Below are 23,088 nucleotides of genomic sequence, written 5' to 3' on the forward strand. Positions count from 1 at the left end.
GACGTCCAGCAAGGCCCCACTCCCATTAACTCTGGTGTAACTGTTATCAATACTCTGTGAGGTTGTGCTTGATTTCTTTTTCCATTGAAAATTCTCTGGGTGCTAAATGCTTCCAACACTCATGTTGAGCAAAAGTATCACTGCGTTAACATGGTAATGCTGAGAGTGTAAGCTAGACAACCAATTCAGTCTTGATATTGCAGCATCAAGCAAGGTTTGTGCTCAACGCAGTAGTGCTATTTCTGTGAGTGGCACATTGCGATGAAGGTATGAGCTGTGTTTGATGCAGTCACTTCAGTGTTTGCTCTTTCATTTGAATGAGCGCTATATTAGTTCAATTATTTAAGAAATAATTGAGCAACACATTTAAACAGTGCCAGGCATTGCCCAGAGCAACTACCTAAGCTAGGATAAAAATTCATTTTCCACCAGGTGCGTTGTCAGTCAAGGCAGGTCTCATCATGCAGTTAAAGCTCGTTATAACTGTCGCACCTGACATATCAAAATGTGCATTATATCCAATATTCGTTACAAGCATACATGCTGATATCAGTAAATATACATATATATTATAATGAGGTCTAGCTGAAAGAAGCGTGAGCATCATGCCTCTGACAAACCAGCAAAAGGAATCCTCTCGATTTTCATATTCATAGCCCATTGGCAGCTCGCTGTGCCAATACATGTCTGCGAACAATACTCAGTTGGACTGCACTTCGCACAGTTGTTAATATATGCAACAGTGCAATCGATGTGATGACAGGGATCGGCTGGCACGTCTTCTTCTGGGCTGTGGGCGAGCTAAGCTGTGTCATTGGCCAAAACGTGCATGCATGTCCAGTATGTGCCGTTTCAAATTGCTCTTGCTGAGTACACGACATTTTGGCTGCCAAAATACACTATTGCAGGTGCTCGGTGAATAAATAATTGCTTCACTGTAACCAATATATAGTATCTGATCTTGAATTTTTGGCTTTGCTACAACAGTAGGAGACTCATTGAAATCGAGCATGGTCAAGGAAATTCTAGATCTGTTTCAATATATCTGATCATTTGTTATACATATCCGTGTTCATTACATCGAGGTTTGACTGTTCCTTGTTGTTGCCCCTTGCTGTTTAGGAAGCACACATTATTATGACTGACGTGAATACAGCTTTACATAATTTGTCTCTTTGAAGCCTACTCTCTTGCTCTGTACAATGCAAGCCGTTTTTATGTGTAAAGCATTGCAGGGTTAAGCTCCGTATAGGATGCAAACTTAGGCTGAGATGTCTTGCATTCCTGTTATGCCTTGTAGTGTCACTGCCTTGCTTCCTTGTGCAAATTCAAGTTCTTGCGCTTGCATCCTGTGACGACACCGCTTGACAGATCGGTGAAGCCTTTCTGATCAGTGGGTATCTGCGGGCAAGCTTTCTGGGTTACTCAAGACTTGAAATTGTCGGTTGCAAAATGCAATGCCCAGTTCAGCCTCAAGGTTGAGGCATGCCCCCCGAACCCAGTTAGCCTAATGGGACACTAAAGAGGAATATTGAGCTCCATTGGTAGGATACAGTTCTTGAACACTAAGCAGGTCAAGTTAACCTTGTCGTGTGTGAAGAAATGGCAAGCCATAAAAGATGCCTAAAACGAAAGCAGGTTGGCGACACTCCCTCGTAAAACTACTGCCCTCTCTCTGTCACATGGTGGCCTTTGATAGCATCTGCTCAGGCCTTAGACTGAAAGTCGACAATTTTGAAATCTTTCCCCGCATGAGAAAGGCCAAAATATGTGGAAACACTCTGATATATATTTATAGTTGCGGTGACGTTATCCCGTCAGGGGCGCAAACTAAGAAAAATGGGTGGTTTGGCCTTGATTTTTTTGTACTGATAATTGACGTCGTCTCACACTATAGGAAGTGTTTGGCAACAAAATTTTGAGAGAATACTTTGCCGGATGTCTAGAGCAATTCAACTTGCTTCCCTTTGGTGTCCTGTTAAGCAGCGCCCAGGGGCCGGCCTCACCCGACGTTCTTCCTTCTTTCTGCCTGCACTCTCTTTCTAGAGGAGAAGTCAGTGTCGTTCTCAGACGAGACCCTGGACTGCCACAAACAAAGGCAGCACTCGCCTCAGCCAGCAGGTGATTGCCCCCTCTGCCCTCTTCGCCTGGTCGCTGCTGCAATGCTCAGTCCATCCTCGCGTGTGCGTCCGTGCTGAATGCACGCTGCAACAGTATGCTGGTGCCGAAGTGTGTAGTCTGTATCAGCAGAACAGCCCTTGCATACTACTGCGGCCGTGTAGATATCATGTGCCTGGCTTTGTTCCCATTTTTTGGGGTTATTCTGATGACTGCAGTTATGTTGTGGTTGCCCTGCCCTGGAGTTTGTGAGTCGTCTTTCGTAGCATATTCGTCTCTCTTTTGTTGCTCAGTGTTGGGCCTAAGCGTAGATTATTTGTTTCTGTTTTCCTTGTCAAAAGGTGTGTTCACTAGTGATGAACCACTTCCTTCACCTCCTTTCTGCTTGTTTGAAAACTGAATCCCAGTCCCCATACGTGCCTTGTTTGCTGCAGCCATATTTTCCCTGATACGTTTCGCATTCCGCTCGCTTTAGTGTGATGAAATTTCTTTTTTTACAAGAAACTCTGGGTAGATAACGAAATGCATGCAAACTGTGAGCCTCATGAAACATTTTGAGTTCATTTCTGTGGTTTCTTGGTGAGTATGGTGGACTCCCTATAGAACAAGCTCTGATGAGCTGTACATTTCACTGATTGGCCATAGAGCTCGGGGATCTTTTTTAAGCTCCCCATAGATGATGCACACATTCTTTAACCTTCACTTCTAATAAGACAAACTGATGCCCAAGTTGTTTTTATGTTTGTATTAGAGGAAGTTTACTTAGACATGTGCAAAAGGAAACACTTGACTTACGCAGAATGCATGCTCTTTTACTACTTGAAGGATGTTCCTGGAAGGCTCTCAATGCAGGAAAACTAACTGACAATAAGCTGCACAAATTAATGTGATATGAAATTGGCACTTGCAGATCTCGTAATAGGAAGTCGCCTAGAGTGATTAAGTACACACCTGTAAAGTAACTTCAGTAGCACAAGACTTTGTTAATCCTTCTAGAAGAACACTTCGTGCAAAAAGGATTGCATCTTGGGCTCGTTCGTACTTGCTGAAATACATGCTCGCAACTAAAATGTAAGGCGCTGCAAAATGCTAGAAACAGTGACATGTCATTAACAATGTCTCTCTGTGTCTCTTTGGCAGCAATTACATATTTCTTTGAGCAAGACCCTTCATTCAGCGTGAATGAATAATTTTCACTGTTAATTATTTTTGTGAGCATTCATTCATTGTTGCAGAGAAATTTTGTGCCTTCATGTTGACTTTTTGTTAGCAATTAATCGACATATAACCATGCAATTATTGTCAGATATGGTGTGGGTTTGCTTGTGAGTCTAACTGCAGTCAGTTCTTTATTTTTATGCATGCCGAAACATCAAGTAACATTGAGAGCATGCTTCTGACTTGCTTGCGAGCATGGCACAGGCTGGCATCAGAGAAGCTTGATTGCTCCAGGGATATGTTGCATGCGTATCGTGAAACCAATGATTTGGTGCTGCACTATAGATACTCTCCACAAGAATAGTACTCCTCACAAAGGCTGTCATTTGTATTGTGGTGCACAGACTCATGTAATAGCCATACTTTATTCCTTTCAGATTTTTCAGTGCAAACATAACATGTCATGCAGCTATGCACTGATGAAAATGTATAGTTTCATATTTCTCAACAATGGCCTAACAAACAACAAAGCTAACATATTTTTCTTTCCAAAATAAGTTGTTGTCAATACTTGCACAATGGAGGTGTCCATAAATGGCAAGAACACACCAATGCGCAACTACTAATTTGTCAGTGCTAAGCATGGTTTGCCACTTTTGCAGTACGATAGTGCCTTATGAATGTTTGGACGTAACTTGCACAGAGGCAAAAAATGTATGTACCTTTCTATTTCTTTGTGCAATACCATAGAAAATGTTGAAACTGCATGATTCTTTACAGTATGTTTTACCAGTGCCATGATCTGTGGTTTCAAAGTATATGTGCCATCAAAACAGATCAGCTGTGCAATTCAGAAGGCTAAAGCAAAAATAAATGTCATGTGAAACTTCAAAAACTTTAAAGGAACTGACAACCGATTTTTGAGGACCTAGTTTTTTATGGCACAATGTAAAGCTCACCATCGGTAGTGTTTACATCTGCAGCGGTTACTTCAAGAAGCACGTGGATATTTAGTAAGCAGAATTTTTTTATCTGAGCAGCCTCTAAAAAAGTAAGAGTCCCTCCTCCAGCAATGCTGCGTAGTGAGAGCGATGTTGATAACCCGCCTTGCAAATTGTGAAAGCCGCCCATTGTTCTGCTTTCACAGGAGTGAGCGTAACTGTGGTTAACCACCTATATTTTGACCTTTTCAACAACATTTGAAAATTAAAAGCTGGTGCAATAAATTCGTGTTGTTGGACATTTCTTATATTAGTACACGCCTATGTCATGGCTGGCTGGCCCCTGTAGTCATTGTTCTGTCAATAGATGAGTCAAGCCAACTCATTAAAAATGAAGTTGAAGGCACCATCACTTTTCTGCTTACTACAAACGAAGGCTTATCTGCACATTGTAAGTCAGGAAAAACCTACAATACTAAAATTTAAAGCACACTGCATTTCAATACTAATAAAAAGACCAGGAACCACGCACACTAGTAGAAGGTCATGTGGTGGACCTCTTATGCAGCTTCATGTTTTTGCCGTGTGGGGTGCCAAAGGTCATTGTTCACATCTTTTAGTGATGAATTAAAAATATAAATACATGTTTAATGAGAAAAACATGACTCGTTCCAGCCACTACACTAGGGAATCATTCCATCAATGAGGTCATCTCGATTAATGTTCTGAGCGGTTGTCTGTCCGTTTAAGCACACTAGTGTAACAAAATCGTACCATAGGCCTAATCTCATCATACTAGAAATATGCTTTATTCAGCAACCTAAGCTTCTTTGAGACCAAAGAAAAAAGTGAAAACTGCCTACACCATGTTAAGAACCACAATTGCATATCTTGGTCATGGCTGGTGAAACAATTAATCACGGTCATGGCCATCCTGTACCAGCTTGTCCTTATGCAATTGACAGTTATTATGGCCAGAGTCGCCTATTATGCAATTAGATTCACTGGAATGGTGAATCGCACAAGGCAGGCATATAATTTACGTGGTATGCTTGTTAAATGAGGCAGTTCCTTTTTTTTTTTACAAAACTTCTAGTTATACTTGCGCTGATATGAGAGAAAGAGAGATGAATGGGAAAGGCAGGGAGGTTAACCGGACAAGATTCTGGTTTGCTATCCTGCACTGGGGGAAGGTTAAGGGGGAATGAATGGCAGAAAGAACAGTGCACTGGTATGATTACTCATATTGATTATGGGCTTGCATTAATCTAACCTTATTTTAAAACATTAACACAATGCAAGTCAGTTAGCTTGTGTTATTGAACTTATTCTGTAGGGCCACTTGAATCGTATCAGACGTGTTTGAGAGCAGTGTAGGCTCTTGTATACACCACCTAACGATTTTTAGGACGGCCAATTTTTGTAACCTGCTCGATTATTCTGCATTCCCCGCGGCATTGTCGCATTTTCCGCAGATCCAAAGTATAACTTTGACTGAGATTTCGGATGCCGTGCGATGTCTCGCTCGACTCTTTGGACATGATCCATGCGTGCAACATCACACACATGGAGGCCGTGAACAAAGTTTACCAGCCATTTGGGTTGTCGCCAAATCCTATACCTTCACTTTCATTGATGGGAAGATTTCTTGGGCTTCAGAATGCCACACAGGCACTGTTCATCGTTACTGACCCAGACTGCAATTTCTGCTGCCGAACTCTGACGAAATCGGCACTGGTTAGGCGTAGCGCTAGCGGCCATACGTACAATGGTTGCTGGAATGAAAATTCACTGTTGGTTGACGAGGTAGTGGGCTCCAATCCATCACGGAAAGCTTGCCTTCAGTCTGTTTGTACCAGCAGGCATCTTTAATGATTGGACATGAAATTCAATGCAATGGCTAAACTGGCAGCCGTACATGTGGATATCTTGCCCACGGGTGATTCACCGACAACTGCCATGATGCCTAGCATGAGTGTGGCTGGGTGGAATGGTGCAAATTCGTCTGTAGCAGCTGAAAGCTCCAATAAGCTGGATTAGCCTATACAGCCTTAACAAAGGGCACCGTGCATATTGAGCTGCGCGATGGGCGAACTCGAAATTTCCCGAGGCCTGGACTATTGCGGTATTTCAAGTAGGTATACGTAGATATTACTTCAATGGAGCACCACATGATTATACCACATTATTTTTCAATGGAGCACCAGATTATTTTTCAAACTGGGTGGTTTGTTTAGACATTCTTGTGGCTGCCTGCGAGTCCGAAAAATCTGTCAGTCATTGTAGTGCACACAAAAACCAGAGTTAAAGTGCTCTTGTCTACCTATGCTGACATGAGTGACATCATTGTGTGCCATTGATGACATGTTCATTCATTGATCATGCTTGGAATATGAAACAAAGTATGCACATGTTAATCTACACTAAAATTTTCTTTGTATATAACTTTATACCTTGTGCACACATTTTTGTGGCACGAATTGTTTCTCTACGCACTTGTGAGCAATTCTCACTTGGCACGTACATCTAATCCTTATGTCCTCCAGAAACTTCTGTACGCATTCATCAACATCCAATGCTATGCAATAAAATTCAGACAGCATATTTAACATGTTCTCTTTATTTACTGAGAAACAGCTTTCATAGCTGCAAGAAAAAATGTTTTGCATGAAAAATTGTGTTTTATTCCTGTAAGCTTAAACTGCTAAATAGCTTTTGGATGAATTTCTTCATATCGCCTATATGCAAGTTTTAGTATGCAATATGTTTGGAATAAGTGATCTTATGATCTTCCGTGTTTTAATAAAATGCTTATAGGCAGTTGTAAGGTCAACATCATTTTAAACATGTAACGGGATAAAGATGCACTCATCAAGTTGCCTGAAACACTTTGGCATCTTTGGCCGGTTAATTGTCACAGAGCGCTCAAGACCATTCTCCTGAGCACCCTTGTCTAGAATTGGCCAAAAGAGAGTGCACGATTTGTCTCCGCTGGTTCTTTTCGATATCTCTCCTATCACATTGAGCGCTCTCAAGTGCTCCAAGCCCTGTCATCAGAGCAGTTGTCGAGACTGAGAGCGCTTCCCACCACGACATTACGACACAGTGTCACCACTGTTGGTGACAATCCACTGCATGCTGGAATTTCAGTGAGCACTTGTCCCACTGGCGTGTCCACCATTTTTCGCAGCAGCTCTAGGATCTTTGGCTAGGCAGAATTGGATGTTCGCTGTTTCGCCAGTTTCGCCTCTTCCATTTCCTTCTCCGAGAGCGAGTCACACATTTGGGTTGTGCGCTTGTCCCCTGCCTCTAAGTTCAAGAAACGCCGAGTCTACTCAACTCTGATTGAGAGAATAAAGGTGAACAGTCGAAGATACCATTACGGTATAGTGTATATATACAAATAAAAAAGTACAAATTCTGAGTTCTCAGCTAGCTATGTTGATCTTTTATATACCGTTATCTTTTAAAACACTAACGCTTGTGTTGTTTCACTGAACAGAAAAAAAAGGGTAGTATATATATGGTGCAAGTTAAATTTTACTGGCTATTGGCACCGTAAAGCAAATTAAAGACAATTAAGACAGGCTGGACCCGCCGTTGTTGCTCAGTGGCTATGGTGTTGGGCTGCTGAGCACGAGGTCGCAGGATCGAATCCTGGCCATGGCAGCCACATTTCGATGGAGGCGAAATGCAAAAACACTCGTGTGCTTAGATTTAGGTGCACGTTAAAGAACCCCAGGTGGTCTAAATTTCTGGAGTCCTCCACTACAGCGTGCCTCATAATCAGAAAGTGGTTTTGGCACGTAAAACCCCAGAATTCAGAATTAAGACAGGCTGGATGCTATTATTTGCTGTGTGGTCCTCTCTGCAACATTTTTTTTAGAAATCTATAGCCAGCATACCTGAACGTGCTTGCAACATTGCTCTAACTTTACTTTTTTTGTTTGGTGATGACACGTAACAGCTGGTATGTATATAAACTGAAACATTACTGCAGTGTAGAACACACTATGGTGCAAATCTTTTTGTTGCATATGTACTTGGTTTATTGCACAATAAATGTTAGGCCTTTGTCATCCTGCACATAGACTCACACAAAATGTGCACATCAACCGTCTTCTTGCAACTAAGCATAGTGATAATGCTCTTCTATTTCCCTATAGAGAAAGAGAACAATTACACAATCTATTGGACTTCACATTTCCACAATACTTTAGCATGGGCACAAATTCTGTGGCAACACCTAAGGGATAACAAACTGACCTAAGTGTCTACAACATATCTCGAAGTATCTTTTTCAATGAAACATAACAGCGCCTGGTACGTTTATACGTCTAAATATTTTTACCCTGCACTCTGAATTTGTTGCACATTTGTTTTGCCCATTATTTGTCAGGCACTTCAGCCTTTGCAGACCCATGCAGAAGGTGATTATGTTGTGATAAAGGTCTTGCAATACCATGTTTCTGCTTCCCTGTAAGAGAACATAATTCCACTGTATTTTACAGATTACATCTATACATAGGTAACATCTTATCTGGTTCAGCACACTTTGAAATCGCCCAAATGCCTAAAATAATAGGCAGAATGCAAAATACAGGCTAGTTGCAGCCAGTCTTTATATTCCTCTTGCGCGAGTTGTTGTACTGAACACATTCATAATACAATAAAAAAAAGGCTGTCTTTTGCTCGTCTGTTCTTCTGTTTAGTATTGATTGAAGGGAGCTGTACTTTTTAATGTAGTCTTCTTGATAGTTATAGTATTAGTCATTAAGTCAGTCAGTATTTAATCATTCGTAATTACCAAACAATGCTGTGTGGTCATCTGGACTAAATAGTTGATGACTAGCTTGATGCGGTTCAAAAGAACGTGCAGCCGTGTGGCAAAAAGTAAGCTGCAAGTGCAACAAAAGTTGCATAATCCTTTGTACTGAATATCTACAGACGCAACGTCATCATTTCATTCCACTAGCAACTTTTATATATTTTTTATAAACTGCAGTTTTTTTCGCAGTCTTTGACTGCTACAATGTTAGGTTATAATACAGTGTAAAAATTGTGTGCTGTACACATTTCATAAGGCTTTAGTTTCCAATGAGCCTAAAACAAATCAATGCATGTTGCAGCGATTTCGAGTCTATGAGCCCCAACAATGATATTAACTCGTATTCCCAAGGCAGATTTGAAAGATTTTGATTTTAAGGCATATTTATTTACAGCCTGAGGCTGAAATGGGAGTCGAATACTTTGAGGCTCGTTGTTAGAGCATGCAGCGGTCATGAAGCTTGATGTTGCAAATTATTTCCTTGCAAGCTGTGCATTGCATGGTGGCCGCTGGCAACGGGGCATGTGCTATGCTGGCCTGTGAAAATCCACGGCAATGGAAACCTCTCGCATTGCCAGTAAATCTTGGTTCTCTTTTCCAGCAGAGAAACCGACGAAGCCTGCAATCAAGGGCCTGCGATCACACTCCATATCAGGTGAGTGCGACATGCAGCATTGCCGCCCAAATGTAGCCGTTTAATGATTTACCGTACAGTTGAACCTCGCTACAACGAAACTGACGGGGCGCGCGAAAAATTTCGTTAAAGCGAAATTTCGTTGAGGCGAAAACAGGCCAAAAACACTGTCAGGTTGGACCACATAGTCCCAAAACATCATTTATTTCCAAAGAAGTCGGTCAGCTTCTTCTGCTTCTTTTTTTTTGCCACGAGTGCAGTGGCGCGGCTTTCGCACTCGGTGAACAGTTGCATCGCGACGTCGTCATCGTGAGCACCGAAAAATCTGCGGATCACATCAAAAGCATCCATCACTTTTATTGCAGGTGGTGGCGCTAAGTCCTCCGCGTCGCTGTCATCATCCGATGATGCGTCGTTGTGGCGAACGCCCTCAATTATAGCTTCGTCACTCAGCTCCTCGTGAGCTAGCACTTCACTGTCAACAGCGATGTAGTCGCCGATGTGAACATCGGCCGGCACATCTCCGGAGTCCTGAAGGGCTGCCCATGCCGCATTGGCCTCTGTGGAGGGTGGAGCAATTGTACTGCAGCCTTCCTCGTCCGACGTGGAGTTCGCTGCCAGTTGAGCATCGGAGTGAAAGCCGGCGTGCACAAAACAGTTGTAGATGATACTGCGACTGGTTGCCGTCCACGCTGCTGAGACCATCTGTACAGCCATGTACAAATCCACTTCGATTGCCCGACCGGTGTCGATGTTTAACACCAGCCGCTGAATCAGTCGCTGTCGATAAGCGCTTTTAACGCTATTGATGATACCTTGATCCAGCGGCTGGATTAAAGCCGTGCAATTCGGCGGGAAGAATCTTACTTCCACGCTTTGAAGCTGAACGTCTTCAACGTTATGCGCTGAGCAATTGTCGATGAGCAAACAAACCTTACGTTTCTTTGCCGTCATGTCACGGTCGAAAGCGGTTAGCCACTCTTTGAAAACGGCCCGTGTCATCCAAGACTTCTTATTGGCAACATATTTGACGGGCAGGCTCTTGCCACCTTTGAAGCACCGCGGCTTCGCACTTTTGCCTATCACCAGTGGGCAGCGCTTGTCAGACCCGTCCATGTTGCAGCACAGGAGCACAGTCACACGCTTTTTGCTATGCTTCCCTCCGCTGCATGGCTGGCCCTTCATGTGAAGCGTCTTGGAGGGGAGGAGCTCGAAGAAAAGTCCCGTTTCATCGGCATTGTATATGTCTGATGTGGCATATTTCTCCATTAATTCCGGCACAGTAGCTGATGCCCAAGCAGATGCAGCGTCGGCGTCTGATGAGGCCGACTCCCCACACAGCACTTTAGCGACGATTTCATGCCTGGCCTTAAAACGGGTCAGCCACCCTGAGCTGGCTTTGAAATCATTGATGCCCAGCATACAGGCATAGCCAAGTGCCTTTTGCTGCAACATGTTTCCGCTGACCGGCATCTTCTTTGCGCGCACGTCGAGGAACCACGTGTACAGAGCCTTCTCAAGGTCCTCATGAGCCGCTTGCGTCAGCTTTTTCCGCTTCGCGGATGTCCCCGAAGAAAGAGCTTGCGCTATCGCGTCTTTCGACTTCAAGATCGTTGACAGCGTGCTCTGTGAGATGCCGAAGTCCGCTGCAACATCTCCCTTTTTCCTGCCACTGGATGCCGCGCTGATAATCCGTGCCTTCTCTTCAAGCGAGAGGAACTTCCGCTTTCTAGATGAAGTCGCCATGCTCGCATTCATTACAGCGCACTAGCAGCACAAGCACGAGTGAAAAAAACTAGGGCAAACGCGCTGCTGTTGCCAGGCTGCTGCGTCCTTTGGCAACGGATTGGTTGCGGCTCTGAATTGGATTGGAAGAAAACGGGAGCTTGCCCCCGCGCCTTGTCGCAAGGCAGCCAGCCCGATAGTCATCAACACCAAGCTATGGCGGTGATCATGTGCGTTTCAGTGAGTGGATTAGTTTGGTCCAGCGAATGTTTAGCGAAACAAAGCAGCGTGGGCCCATGGAAGTACATAGATGGGCGGCGATATGCTTGTTTTATTGTAAGATATATTTTTAAATCGAGCTTCGCATAGCAAAAATTTCGTTGAAGCGGAAACGCGCCCCAAAAATGGTTCGTTGTGATGAGAAATTTGTTCCATTACTTTGTATAGCGAGCTGACGGGGAATTGGAAATATTTCGTTGAAGCGAAAATTTCGTTGAAGCGACGTTCGTTGTAGCGGGGTTCGACTGTATTTACTTGATTCTAACGCACCCTTGATTGTAACACACACCTGTTTTTCATGACTCAAAAAAAAATGTAAAAAAAACCCGACCTCGATTGTAACATGGCTTTGACCGTTTGCCGTGACCTAAAGAAAGAAAATTTTTTTTACAGAACTGCGCACCTCATTCTTTCATACAGAAATGCAACTTTATCTCATTTGGAGAAAACAGAGATTTACTCCCAATGCACTAAAGTTGCGATAAATTTAAAAAAGTCATAGTTTTGCACGAAAGGCGATCGAAGCATCGATTACGATAGCAAATTAGTAGACAGCTATACGATAAACTTTTAAACATTTGCTTACTAAATTAACAAGCATGGTGTCATGCGCACGCAAGCATAAACACGTCTTACTCAATGACCTCAGAAACTCTTTAAACGCTGGAGTGAGGAAGTGCGCTAGCAAGAGCGAGAGAATTGACCTTTGTGTGGCCTCTCGCTTCAATGGGAACTAAGCGACGAGAACACAGCGCGGTGTGCCTAGATGTGTAGACTCTTGTCTCTGCTGCAGATCGATTTCAAAGTAGGGACCGCGCGGCCATGCCCTACGTAGCAGCCACCAGTGTAGAATGCCTCTTCTGTTTACACCAGTCCCGCATGCAAGTTTCAGAAATTCCGAACGCCCGTGATGCGGTCGGATTTCCATCCGTATCTGCACGCGTGATCGCTTTCCTTTTAATTGTGGCTTTCTGATGAACTTGGCATGTCTTTGAAGTCAACACTTCCATGCTGATAGAGCAAACCATGGAGCATTTTCCTTCCTCCATGGAGCAAACGCAGAAAATGGGAAGACGAACGGCACACTAACCTACGCCAACGGAAGCATTGCCTAAGCACACATACTGCAGCACATAGAGCAAGCTACGGCAGCTAGGCTCAAAGCACGTACGAGGCGGACATTTTGAAATGCCGATGGCGATATGGTAGTGCATATTTGGGGTCGTACTTGATTCTAACGTGAACGCTATTTTTGGACCTGTTTTATCAGAAAAATAGTGCACATTAGATTCGAGTAAATACGGTATGCCATGCTGACTCGCATAGGAGGAGCCACACTCTCCGTCTGTAACAGACCACTCCAGAGTACACTTGTGTAAACCAACCACGCTCCCGAATTAATGATGTGAAAAAAAAAGGTATTTTCCTTGGCATCATAGCTACTAGCAAAGGCATAGCTTTAGTCCTGTGTTAATCCATCTTCTACATATAGCTGCAATTGAGCTGGGTTATTGCAGGTTTATACTGTCATATGGTTTTGTGGGGTCAGACTGGTTAATTTTTGGAAAGAACTAGTAAGTGAAGAAAGAAACGAACTTTGAATTTTTACAGAATAATAGCTTCACCTTGAATATTTGTCTACTCTGGCTAAAAGAAAATAATGTATGGCTATTACATGCATCTTACAGCGATTATGGTGATATCTCAAGTTGAGTGCTCAATGCAATTGCACTCAAATTTCTAAAAAAGTTTAAATTGATGCAGGAGCACTGATTCATGGCACTGATAATTTTAAACATGCTGTTATGAATGAAGACCTCACTATTGTCTTCTTTTTTAAAAAAACAAAGGAATGTGTTTTGACAATTTTGCATGCACTGAACAGAATTTACTTACAGCTGGGCAAATAACTTGAATCGATAAATTCCTAGCACCACACTACCTGACGTAATTCTTAAAATTTAAAGCTGCTGATTTTTAATTAAAGCGTTTTGTTTATTACTGCTGATAGTAAATATACTCATATGACTTTAGCTATTAACTGATTGGCCATTGCATGCCAGCTTCTAAAGTTAACTGTATTAGATGCCTACCGTTTCCTCACACTTCTCATTGTAGTAGTATGAGCTGATGAAGTGCAGTATCATATTAATTTTTTAGATCAACAACTTAGTATCATGTTATAAAAACTGGAAAAATGATATATGTCGCATTCTTTAGCTTCCTTCAAAAATATTAAAAGCTCCAACAAGCTTACCTTTATATATTTTCTTATTGTTTTTATAGCTGGTATGATTTTGTTTCTTCGGGGGGTGAGGGGACGTAGAAAATCACCACATGTGTTTCCCATCTAAAATTTTATGTTAATTATTGTGATCTTAATGTCACATTTTCTGTCCTTGCCATTGCTAGATGACTACTCTGGAGTGACGTCTGCAATTCCAGGTAGGTAATCTTACTTATAATACTTTGCTTACATTGTTTCTTGCTATTTGTATGAGTTGTTTCAGCAACAGCTACCTTGGTATGATAAAGACAGGATTTTAGAGGAACTAACTTCTTCTGGTAAAGATTCATTGCAGCAGTGTGGCTTCAGAAGTTTTCCTACAATCACTTACGAGCTACCTCAAATAAACCTGATTGACAAATTGACATGTAATTACAGTCTTAAGTTCACATGCTGCAGTTCCTGTGCAGTGTGATAGAAAACAGCATGGCAATTGTTTCTGTGACAGTTTATATCTTAAACCTAGTGCTACTGTCTGGACTCATACTTAGTAGACATGGCTTGAGCATGCTGTGCACCAGTTTCAATGTCACAATTACAGCACAGTAGAGCCTCGTTTTAACTAACATGAATATAGCAAATTATACATGAATATAGACAATTATCGGGTATAACAAAGCGAACTTAAAATGTTCTCCCTAATATCGGCATGTACCGAATACATGCTGATAACGAATATTTAAAATAGCAAAGGAACATTCATGTCAGGAGTGACCTTGTTATAATGAGGTTTGACTGTATATGCACTGTAGTTACTAATTAAAAAGTAAATCATCGGAAAAGAAATTTTGAAGTACGGTATTGGCAAAGTTTGTGTGGACCAATGGTGTTGTGAATTTCAGCAGCCAGAAATTATAGGTCTTCCCCAAATTCCTTATCTTGGATGATTAGAGACAGTAATCACTTACTCACCCAGTAACAGTGGCACATTGTAGTAAATCCACGACGTAAAGTCAGGTGCGTTCTGCATTCATCAAAATTTATGGGGGGGGGGAGGGGGGGCTGACACACACACGCACACACATACCATGGTGCTTCAACACTAACATTTCTGGATAGTCAGAGGAAACCACCCCTATGCATAGAAACAGCTTTTTGCTTAGCAGTCTGCACAAAATGCGTAGAGTTTATTGTAGGAAAATTTACACATAGCACTTTTTCAGATAAGCAGACGAGAAGGTGTGCTGTTGTACATTTAAGTGGAAAAGTGGAAACCAGTGTTGGCTCAATATATTCTTTAAATTGTATTTTTGCCCAATAAGTTATAACCTGGACCATTTATGTAACGGCACCCATAATTACATTTTAAAAAAAACACGACATCAGTGTGTCTAACTCGTGGGAATTACCACACACGGCAAGATTTGTCATTATAAGAGCAACGTAGTGCAATTGTTGGCACAAAATTAAGTGCCTGAAACACTTTCGTTTTGTTATCATTCTCACTACTCCTGCCTATTCAAGTCAGATGTGCTTTTGTGACAGTATACTTTGTATTTCTGTGAAAAATCATCTTAGAGGGGAATTGAGGCACCCACTGTTCCAGGTGGCACACTTGGTGCTTAAATTTGTTCGAGCAGGTTACCCACGTGAAATATGGTATGCAGATACTTCTGCCACACAAGTTCACAGACTTCCTGTACCGGCATATTACATTCTTTATGTCTTGCAGTTCAAAGGGATAAAAATTTTGCGATGTTCAGGAACACTGCTGTATAAATGGATGAATGACTACGGCAGACAACAAAAGGAGCATTATCTGTTCTATCTAGAACAGCTGCAGTGATCTAGCTCACATTCATTGGCTGCAACTTCTCCTGTTCTCTGCAGACAAAGATGGTCGGCCTTCAAAGCCAGCTCCGCCACCCAAGCCGGCCTCTCTGAGTTGTGCTCTTGAGTCACGGCAGCATTCCTCGTCTCCAGCAAAAGGCATGTGCTCCCATTTTGCTGCTTTCTGTGCTAACACAGTTTGTTATTGTGAGATCTGAAACTTAGATGGCATACTTGACAATGAGATGGGATGTATGAAGGCAGCACAAATAATGGCCACGTTACTGGTGTTTCAGACACATCTTGATTGAGGCTTGCTCCCGAATTGTAAGTCTGGTTTTGGGGGCTTTACTGGGATAACAGATGACAGTACAGTGACGTCTATAAATTATGGCCATGTTGACTACACTAGATGTCTGTTATTTGATTTCGGTTAATTCAATTTTTTGGTTAGCTCACAGTGTCTGATTACGGTATTAACGCGACAGCGTTAAGGAGCTCGTGTCGCAGAAAAGTCGGTGTCGTCGGCGTTGGCCGTGAGCGAGAAATGCCGGAAGGCAATTCATAAATAAAAACAACTTGCAAGATTGGCTGGGTGGGAATCGAACCAGGCTCTCCGGAGTGTGAGACGGAGACGCTACCACTCACCCACGAGTTTGATGGTTCAAAGCGGGACAAAAGCGCCTCTAGTCAATGCGGTGTTGCCTTAAAGACCTGCCGTAGAAAGTTATACTGCGGTGTATATAGGTAATTATGAGCATGCATGTAAATTACAGAAGTCGCAGTTAAACGAGTAGCGAAGTACGTTTCCGCTACATTTATTCTGCGCTTGGCGCACACGCAGAGCCATCTTGCGGCAAACACAGAAGACCCCCTCCTCGCAATGTACGGCGCTGCCCCGACAGGTGGCGCGCCACTCGCCCGCTTCTCCCCTTCGTCTCGTCAAGAGCATGCCGAGCGAATGAGTGGGCGGTGCGAACGGGGTGCGATAACGCTATCGCGTTCCACTCCCGAAGGTGAAGCTTAAGCGTCCTCCAATTTTTTTTATGATTCTAACACGCACCTTTTTATTCCCCCAAAATTGAGCCGAAAATTACGTGCACCGGTGCAGTCGGATATGAAACCAATACCGCGTTCCCGGTGTACGTACGCTTTACCGCATAACATATCTGTATTGCGGTGAAGCTGACTAGAAATCCGCAGCCGTCGTTGTGCAACACATAATAGGTCCTTTCCCATTTTCTTACTGAAAATTTAGTGCGCGTTAGATTTCTACTTCGTTTAGGAGCTTTAAAGCTATCTATACGTTAGTTTTCTACTTTAGACTCATGGAAAGCAGGTGCGCTTGATTCGGGGGTGTGTTAGAATCTGGCAAATTCTGCATGAATCAGCGGTGTGTTGTGGAGACTTTTCTGCACCTTGTTTAATTCGACCTTCCGGATAAGTTGATCAGTTTCGCCGGTTCTATCGTGGTAGAAATAACAGAAGTCGACTTAGAAGTTACTCATTGACAGCATAGATAAGCTCCAAATTTTCTGATGCTTTTCATTGAGGTTGTACTTAGCCTTGCATATTTACCCGCTACTAAACAATAGCCCAGTGCGAAATTAGCAGCTGCCTATGTCAGGCTGTGGTTCAACGTTTCGGCTTATTGTGTACATGCTATGTGTGTCAATAGAGTAGCCAAGCAGAAGTTTCCATTGGAGGGAGTTCCGATGTGACCGACTCAAGGCAACAAGGTTGCCAAATTTATGGCTCTCCTATTCTTCCACTTTTTGCGGCACTACTGCTGCACACTTCTCTTTTTTATTAGCCTGCTAAACCCTTCTCCTGAACTAAACTTTAATGTGGGCAAAATACCCAAGTAGTCGAACTGTTATAACGAGTCCTATATCTGAGCTGTCCTTGAAAGGGCTTGCAGCATCTTTTAAAGAAGGTATGGATCATATGTGTCTGGCACTGATGAGCATGACCTGACGATTGTTTTCTAACAAAACATTTCTGAATGCTCATCGACAAGTAGATTCAAATCAGTTCTGCAGAATTTTACAAGGAGGAAGGTCGAAGTGTCAAGGAATCAAGACATTGCAGTTTACTAGGAAGTAGCATGACAAAATAAACCCACCATCCTCATGGCAATCAATGAAACTTTTCCATCTTCTGAGATTCTGCTGAACTTAATTGCCATTTTCAGTGGTCCTGTGCTTCGAGGATGGCCAACTAATTCAGCCTTGCTCTACAGGCTGCTAGCTTTCAATGAACTTAGATGGCAGAGCGACTGCCCCACATAGGTGTTGGTCGTGGGCTTGAGTCCTGGACTACGAAGAAATCTTCGACTGGGAAGCATTTTGTCTGAGAAACCCGTATGCTCTTCCCTTTTAGCAGCTTTGTGCTACTTTTTGGTTACTGAGAATATTTTGATTTCATAAGTGAAATTACTGTCAAATACTACCCCTGCCACACCCCTGTCTCTTTTCCTAATTCCTGCTGTGCTAGAAGCTGGGCCGCAGTGCCAATGTTGAGCGATGCCAATGTTCCTCAGCCCCCTGTCACTCTGAACTTTAAAACATGGTGTCTGCAATTAGCCCACGAAGTTGCCGAACCTTGCAAGTCATATCATCACAGCAATATTTTTCTCTCTCACTAGATCACAGCACCACTTTCTTAGTCATGCAATTTCTTTGTTCGCAGTCCTTCCAGAGGCACTGTTTAATTTTGACAGATGAAATATGTGGCCAATAGCCATTATGTTCATTAGTGCATCGCAATAAGATTGGAAAGTGGTCAATAATTGGAAAAGTAAGAAAATTGCCATTGTGTCAATGTGCGGGGCCAAAAAGTGCATCGTTCTCACTCGCTTACATGCCTGCTCTGCGCATAGTTATGGAGACATGTAGTCTGGCACTGGGAAAGGCACCTTTCTAAGGGATTGTGTACTGGTGCGATGCAGGCTGTAAAACTTACATTTTTTCCTGTAGAAGACAGAACATGACAATACCACTGTGTTGAATCCAGGCACATGCGAATACATCCGAATACATGCGAATGGCACTTCTTAGTATCAAACACACGTATACCTCATTCCCAAGTGTAGAACATGTTCAGGGCCCATGACGCCAGCCCATATTGACATGGTTTGCTCAGGAAATTTTACTACTGTGTGGATTTGCGAGAGGTGGTACGACATAGTTCAAGGTAAGCAGGATAACAAAAGCAACATATCCCCCAAATAACAGTTTTGTGGAGGTTATCTTCTGGTTTTAGCTGCCTTCAATATGTTTACTCCTGAGTTAGGTCCCAAACTTCATTATTGTTTCATTTTTCCCAAAATACAGCTCATGAAAAGAATGTGATCTTTGTATGTGATGCGCCAGATCATTGCAAATGACATCTATAAATAGTATGTGGGTGGACGACATTCACTGCAGCAAAGTTAAAACTTCTGATATTACACAGCTGGCAGAATTTGCCATCAATACATTAGCTTGGCACTGTTATTTTGCTGAAGTCACAAGCACCAAGAGTTCTTCTATGCTGTATTGTCCCAACGGTGCTGAACTCTTGTGATTGCAGAATTCAGTTACAGTGATCCTCATAAGTTTATGGACCGTGACATATGAGAAACCATCCAGGAGGCTGTGGCTGTAACCAGTAATATCATGCAGCATTTTTTTTTTGCTTGTACAGGTTCATAATTTAGTTACCAGGCTGCATAAATATTGACCTGTTTCTTTTGACACTTTTGACAATGACTGCACATTCAGCACCCACTATTACCATTTATGTTGTCAATCGTTACATGATTTTCCAGTGCTGGCAGAAAGCTTGACTCTCAGCTGTTACATTGTTACGCTGCGTATTTGCCACCATGTGCTACGTTTATTCCTCGCATTGTGATCAACAGCATTCTATTTCCCTGCCCTTCCTTGTGCTGTGCAGAGATTCATTTCAATGCGGAAGCGTGCTCCCAGCTGCAGCTGCTGAGAAAGCAGACCAAGGACCTGCGGTTGGAAGTACGCAACCTGAGGCGGATGACGCAGAGTCAAGCTGTCACTGCCAGAGAAATGATTCGGGAGACGTGCCTCAAGATCAAGGTCGGTGGCACACATTGTCACGCATTCTTGTTTTACTCATTGCCGGGGTTTCGTTTGCTCTGGATGCATCACTGTTATCAAAATGTCACTCGGCACAAAATGCACCTACGATATCTGAAATTTCCTGGAATGTTCTCTTGTCAATTCTGTAGAAAAGGAGGCTTGTCTGATCAGATTGTGCGTGTCGTTAGTAGTGCTGTTTATACGAAATCTATGCGAGCACCTGCAGTTGTTACAGAATTGTACGATGAGGCATGTATAAAAAACAAACGAACTCGACAAGCAGGATTCGATTCAGTGACCACTAACTATGCTCACTGCGGTCATTGTAATTATGAGTGTTGCAGGTCCTTCTGGGTGCAATTTCGCCCAATGAAGAGCTAGATTCTTAACTGACATTTCATGCAGTATTAATCGTTCTTTGCCGTCATTACAATGTGACAGTATTGTCTCCTCAAGCGTTCGACATAAAGTGCTCTACCAAAAATAAAAATAAAAATTGAGTGAGTGGTTTGACACTCTTCATGAATGCCTTTTGTGCTGCTTTTAAGTGGTGCTGTTCTGACATGTTGACTAATTTACATCACCTTGTTTTGCTAAGTTCTTTCAGACTGTGCCTATATCCTTCATTCACATTGCGCACAGACTACATGTCATTTCGGCTTTTGCTCATAACTTTCTTTTGATGTTTAGCTATATAATTTATTTTATGCAGCCACCGTGCATGTAGAATTTTGTAGCTTGCGCACTTAACAATGTTTCCCCAGATTCATATGACAACTAGACTCACTGTGACAGCATGACGCTATGCTGCTGTTCACGATGCCAACGTTTCATTCCCCAGCTTTAGCTTCTACATTTTGACGAAGGCAGAATACAAATACACTTGTTTACTCAGATTAAGCTGCTTGTCAGAGAGCCACAGGTGGTCACAATAAATGCAGAGCACTTCACTACTGTGTCTCTCATAGCTTATGCGTTGTATTGAAATGTCAAGGAAAATCTGTCAATTAAACGATCAGACAAGATTGACTGCATTCAATTTGCTGTTGTGATGGTAAATGAAAGTGGCATTCTTGTCACTTTTGCACTGCACTGTGAAGCCTAACACAAAATTTGTGACTGATCATGCTATGAATGCTGTGCACTTACTTTATATTTGCTTCTTCCTACACCTGCACTTCAAGCTGCATGTGCTTTAATGTTTTATCAGGGTGAGACAGACACATAAAGGCAAATTATGGCATGTGTACATGACTGCGAGGTAATGCAAACAAATAAGAGAGCACGGTATGAATTAAATTATTAAGAATTTTTATACGAATAATTTTGAGCATTGTAATGGAACTGCATTGAATCCAGAGAAAAGTGTAGTTTCCTGAATACAACACTAGTTTTCTTCATCATCATCACCTTCTGCCCCGCACACAACTTTACCATTGCTGGTGCGCACTTCGTGCGTGTCGCCACAGGCTCGCTAACCATGACACTGCATGCGAAGCAAAGTCAGTGAAGTTATCACTTTGGAAAAGTGGCCAAATGGGTTGGTGGGGCATGGAACTCAATTTCTGAGAAAACTATTATGGCAAGGTTCCACAAGGCTGGGTTGATCCCATTTGCGACTGATGTTGGCGAGTTGGACACCCGTGGGTCAGAAGACAACAGTGACGTGCCAGCACAACTCCAACCTGAAGTAGCTGCATTGTTTGTAAGTGACTCGGAGGAGGACGACTTCAATGGCTTTGACTAAATTCTATCATGTAAGCTATCAAGAGCATTGTTCATGCAATTGGAATAAAATACTTCTGAAAAAAGTTGCCTAGGCATTGGAAGGTGTTTGCATGCATGTCAGCACTGCCTACCGTTGGATGCGTGCAGAGGCAGCGGCCACTGCAAGCATGTATTTTCGTCACACTTTCTCATGACCTGATCCTCAGTGAGTTCTTAAATCACTTACCGGATGAATAGGTGCATCTTGTACACCAATGCAACTTATATAAGCTTAAAAAAACATAAACTGCCATTTTGAGGTGGGGTGCGACTTATGCAAAGGTGCGACTTACAGACTGGAAGATAGAGTGTGTGTACGCACGCACGCACGCACGCACGCACGCACGCGCGCGCACACACACACACACACACACACACACACACACACACACACACACACACACACACACACACACACACACACACACACACACACACACACACACTAGTGCATGTGTGAGTGTGTGCGCGCCATACTGGTTGCCGCCCTAAGAGGGACACCCCTCCACAGAAGGGAGGCTAAGCCCTGGTGTCACTTGACTTGATATGCCAACAGTTTTCCCCAATCTCATATGCCATCTAATCCTATTTTGGCTATAGAGCGCCATCTAATCCTAAATCTGGCCAGTATTTCCTCTGCTAATACATACAGGGGTAGCTGTTATAGGGTTTTTTTATAGAGCACTTGTGTACTGCTCATAAAGGATTAACTGTTAAGGCTCATAGTGCAGTAACAGCACCGATAATTCTAGTGGAACAATATTTCTGACAATCCAACATCACTGCAAGATCAGGCTCTTTGTTTGATGTTGCATGCAGCATTAGAGTGATTAAAGTGATTTCCAAGGCACACCAGTGGGCGATGCTAAAGTCATATGCAACCGAATACTGATTGTTTTACTACAAGCGAGTGTACATGTTCATGCTGTAAGAAGTGTGAACACTACAGTGAAGTAAAAGGAAATACTTTACCACATATATATAGGCACATTGCTCAAAAACAGTTTCGACAGAAATAAGTTACAAAACAAGGCAGACTAAACTCCAGTCAACACCTATGTAAAGTGAATCATTCTTGGTGTGGTTGGCTCTTAAACTATGTGTGTGTGTGTGTGTGTAAGGTGTGGTTTTTGAGGCGTAACTGTTAGTATTAAAGAGCAGCATGTTTAGTTACTACGCTTTATCAGCCTTAATGGGCCTAAATTTCAAAGCCATGTATACTTTTGTAAATGTAGATAGCAACAAGACTGCGAGAACACATAATCGCTACTAATTGCAGTAGTAACGCCTGTTGAAGCGGCCAAATCGAAATGCACCCAGTGTCTCAATGTGCTGGCTTGCCCACGAGAAAGGGTATTCTGTCACCTTTCAACACTTGCATCCGTGGCGCAGTGGTTTTAATATCAGGCTTGTATGCTAGAGATCCTCTATTCAAATCCTGCTGTCGGACAATTTTATTAACGTTTATTTAATTATTTATAACA

General features: G+C 42.7%; 1 protein-coding gene across 2 annotated transcripts in view; it reads left to right on the plus strand.

The window, feature by feature from the left end:
- The window catches only part of LOC142572982 (coiled-coil domain-containing protein AGAP005037), a 591,568-nt gene that overhangs the window by 514,705 nt on the left and 53,775 nt on the right, over nucleotides 1–23,088 (plus strand). For both annotated transcript variants that reach the window (XM_075682461.1, XM_075682462.1), the window contains exons 14-18: nucleotides 2,047–2,121; nucleotides 9,647–9,700; nucleotides 14,096–14,128; nucleotides 15,801–15,899; nucleotides 19,680–19,834. In XM_075682461.1, the coding sequence (XP_075538576.1) occupies nucleotides 2,047–2,121; nucleotides 9,647–9,700; nucleotides 14,096–14,128; nucleotides 15,801–15,899; nucleotides 19,680–19,834 (416 nt within the window). The remainder of the gene's footprint in view (nucleotides 1–2,046; nucleotides 2,122–9,646; nucleotides 9,701–14,095; nucleotides 14,129–15,800; nucleotides 15,900–19,679; nucleotides 19,835–23,088) is intronic.

Source organism: Dermacentor variabilis, chromosome 2 (genome assembly GCF_050947875.1).
Source record: "Dermacentor variabilis isolate Ectoservices chromosome 2, ASM5094787v1, whole genome shotgun sequence".
Taxonomy (NCBI): domain Eukaryota; kingdom Metazoa; phylum Arthropoda; class Arachnida; order Ixodida; family Ixodidae; genus Dermacentor; species Dermacentor variabilis.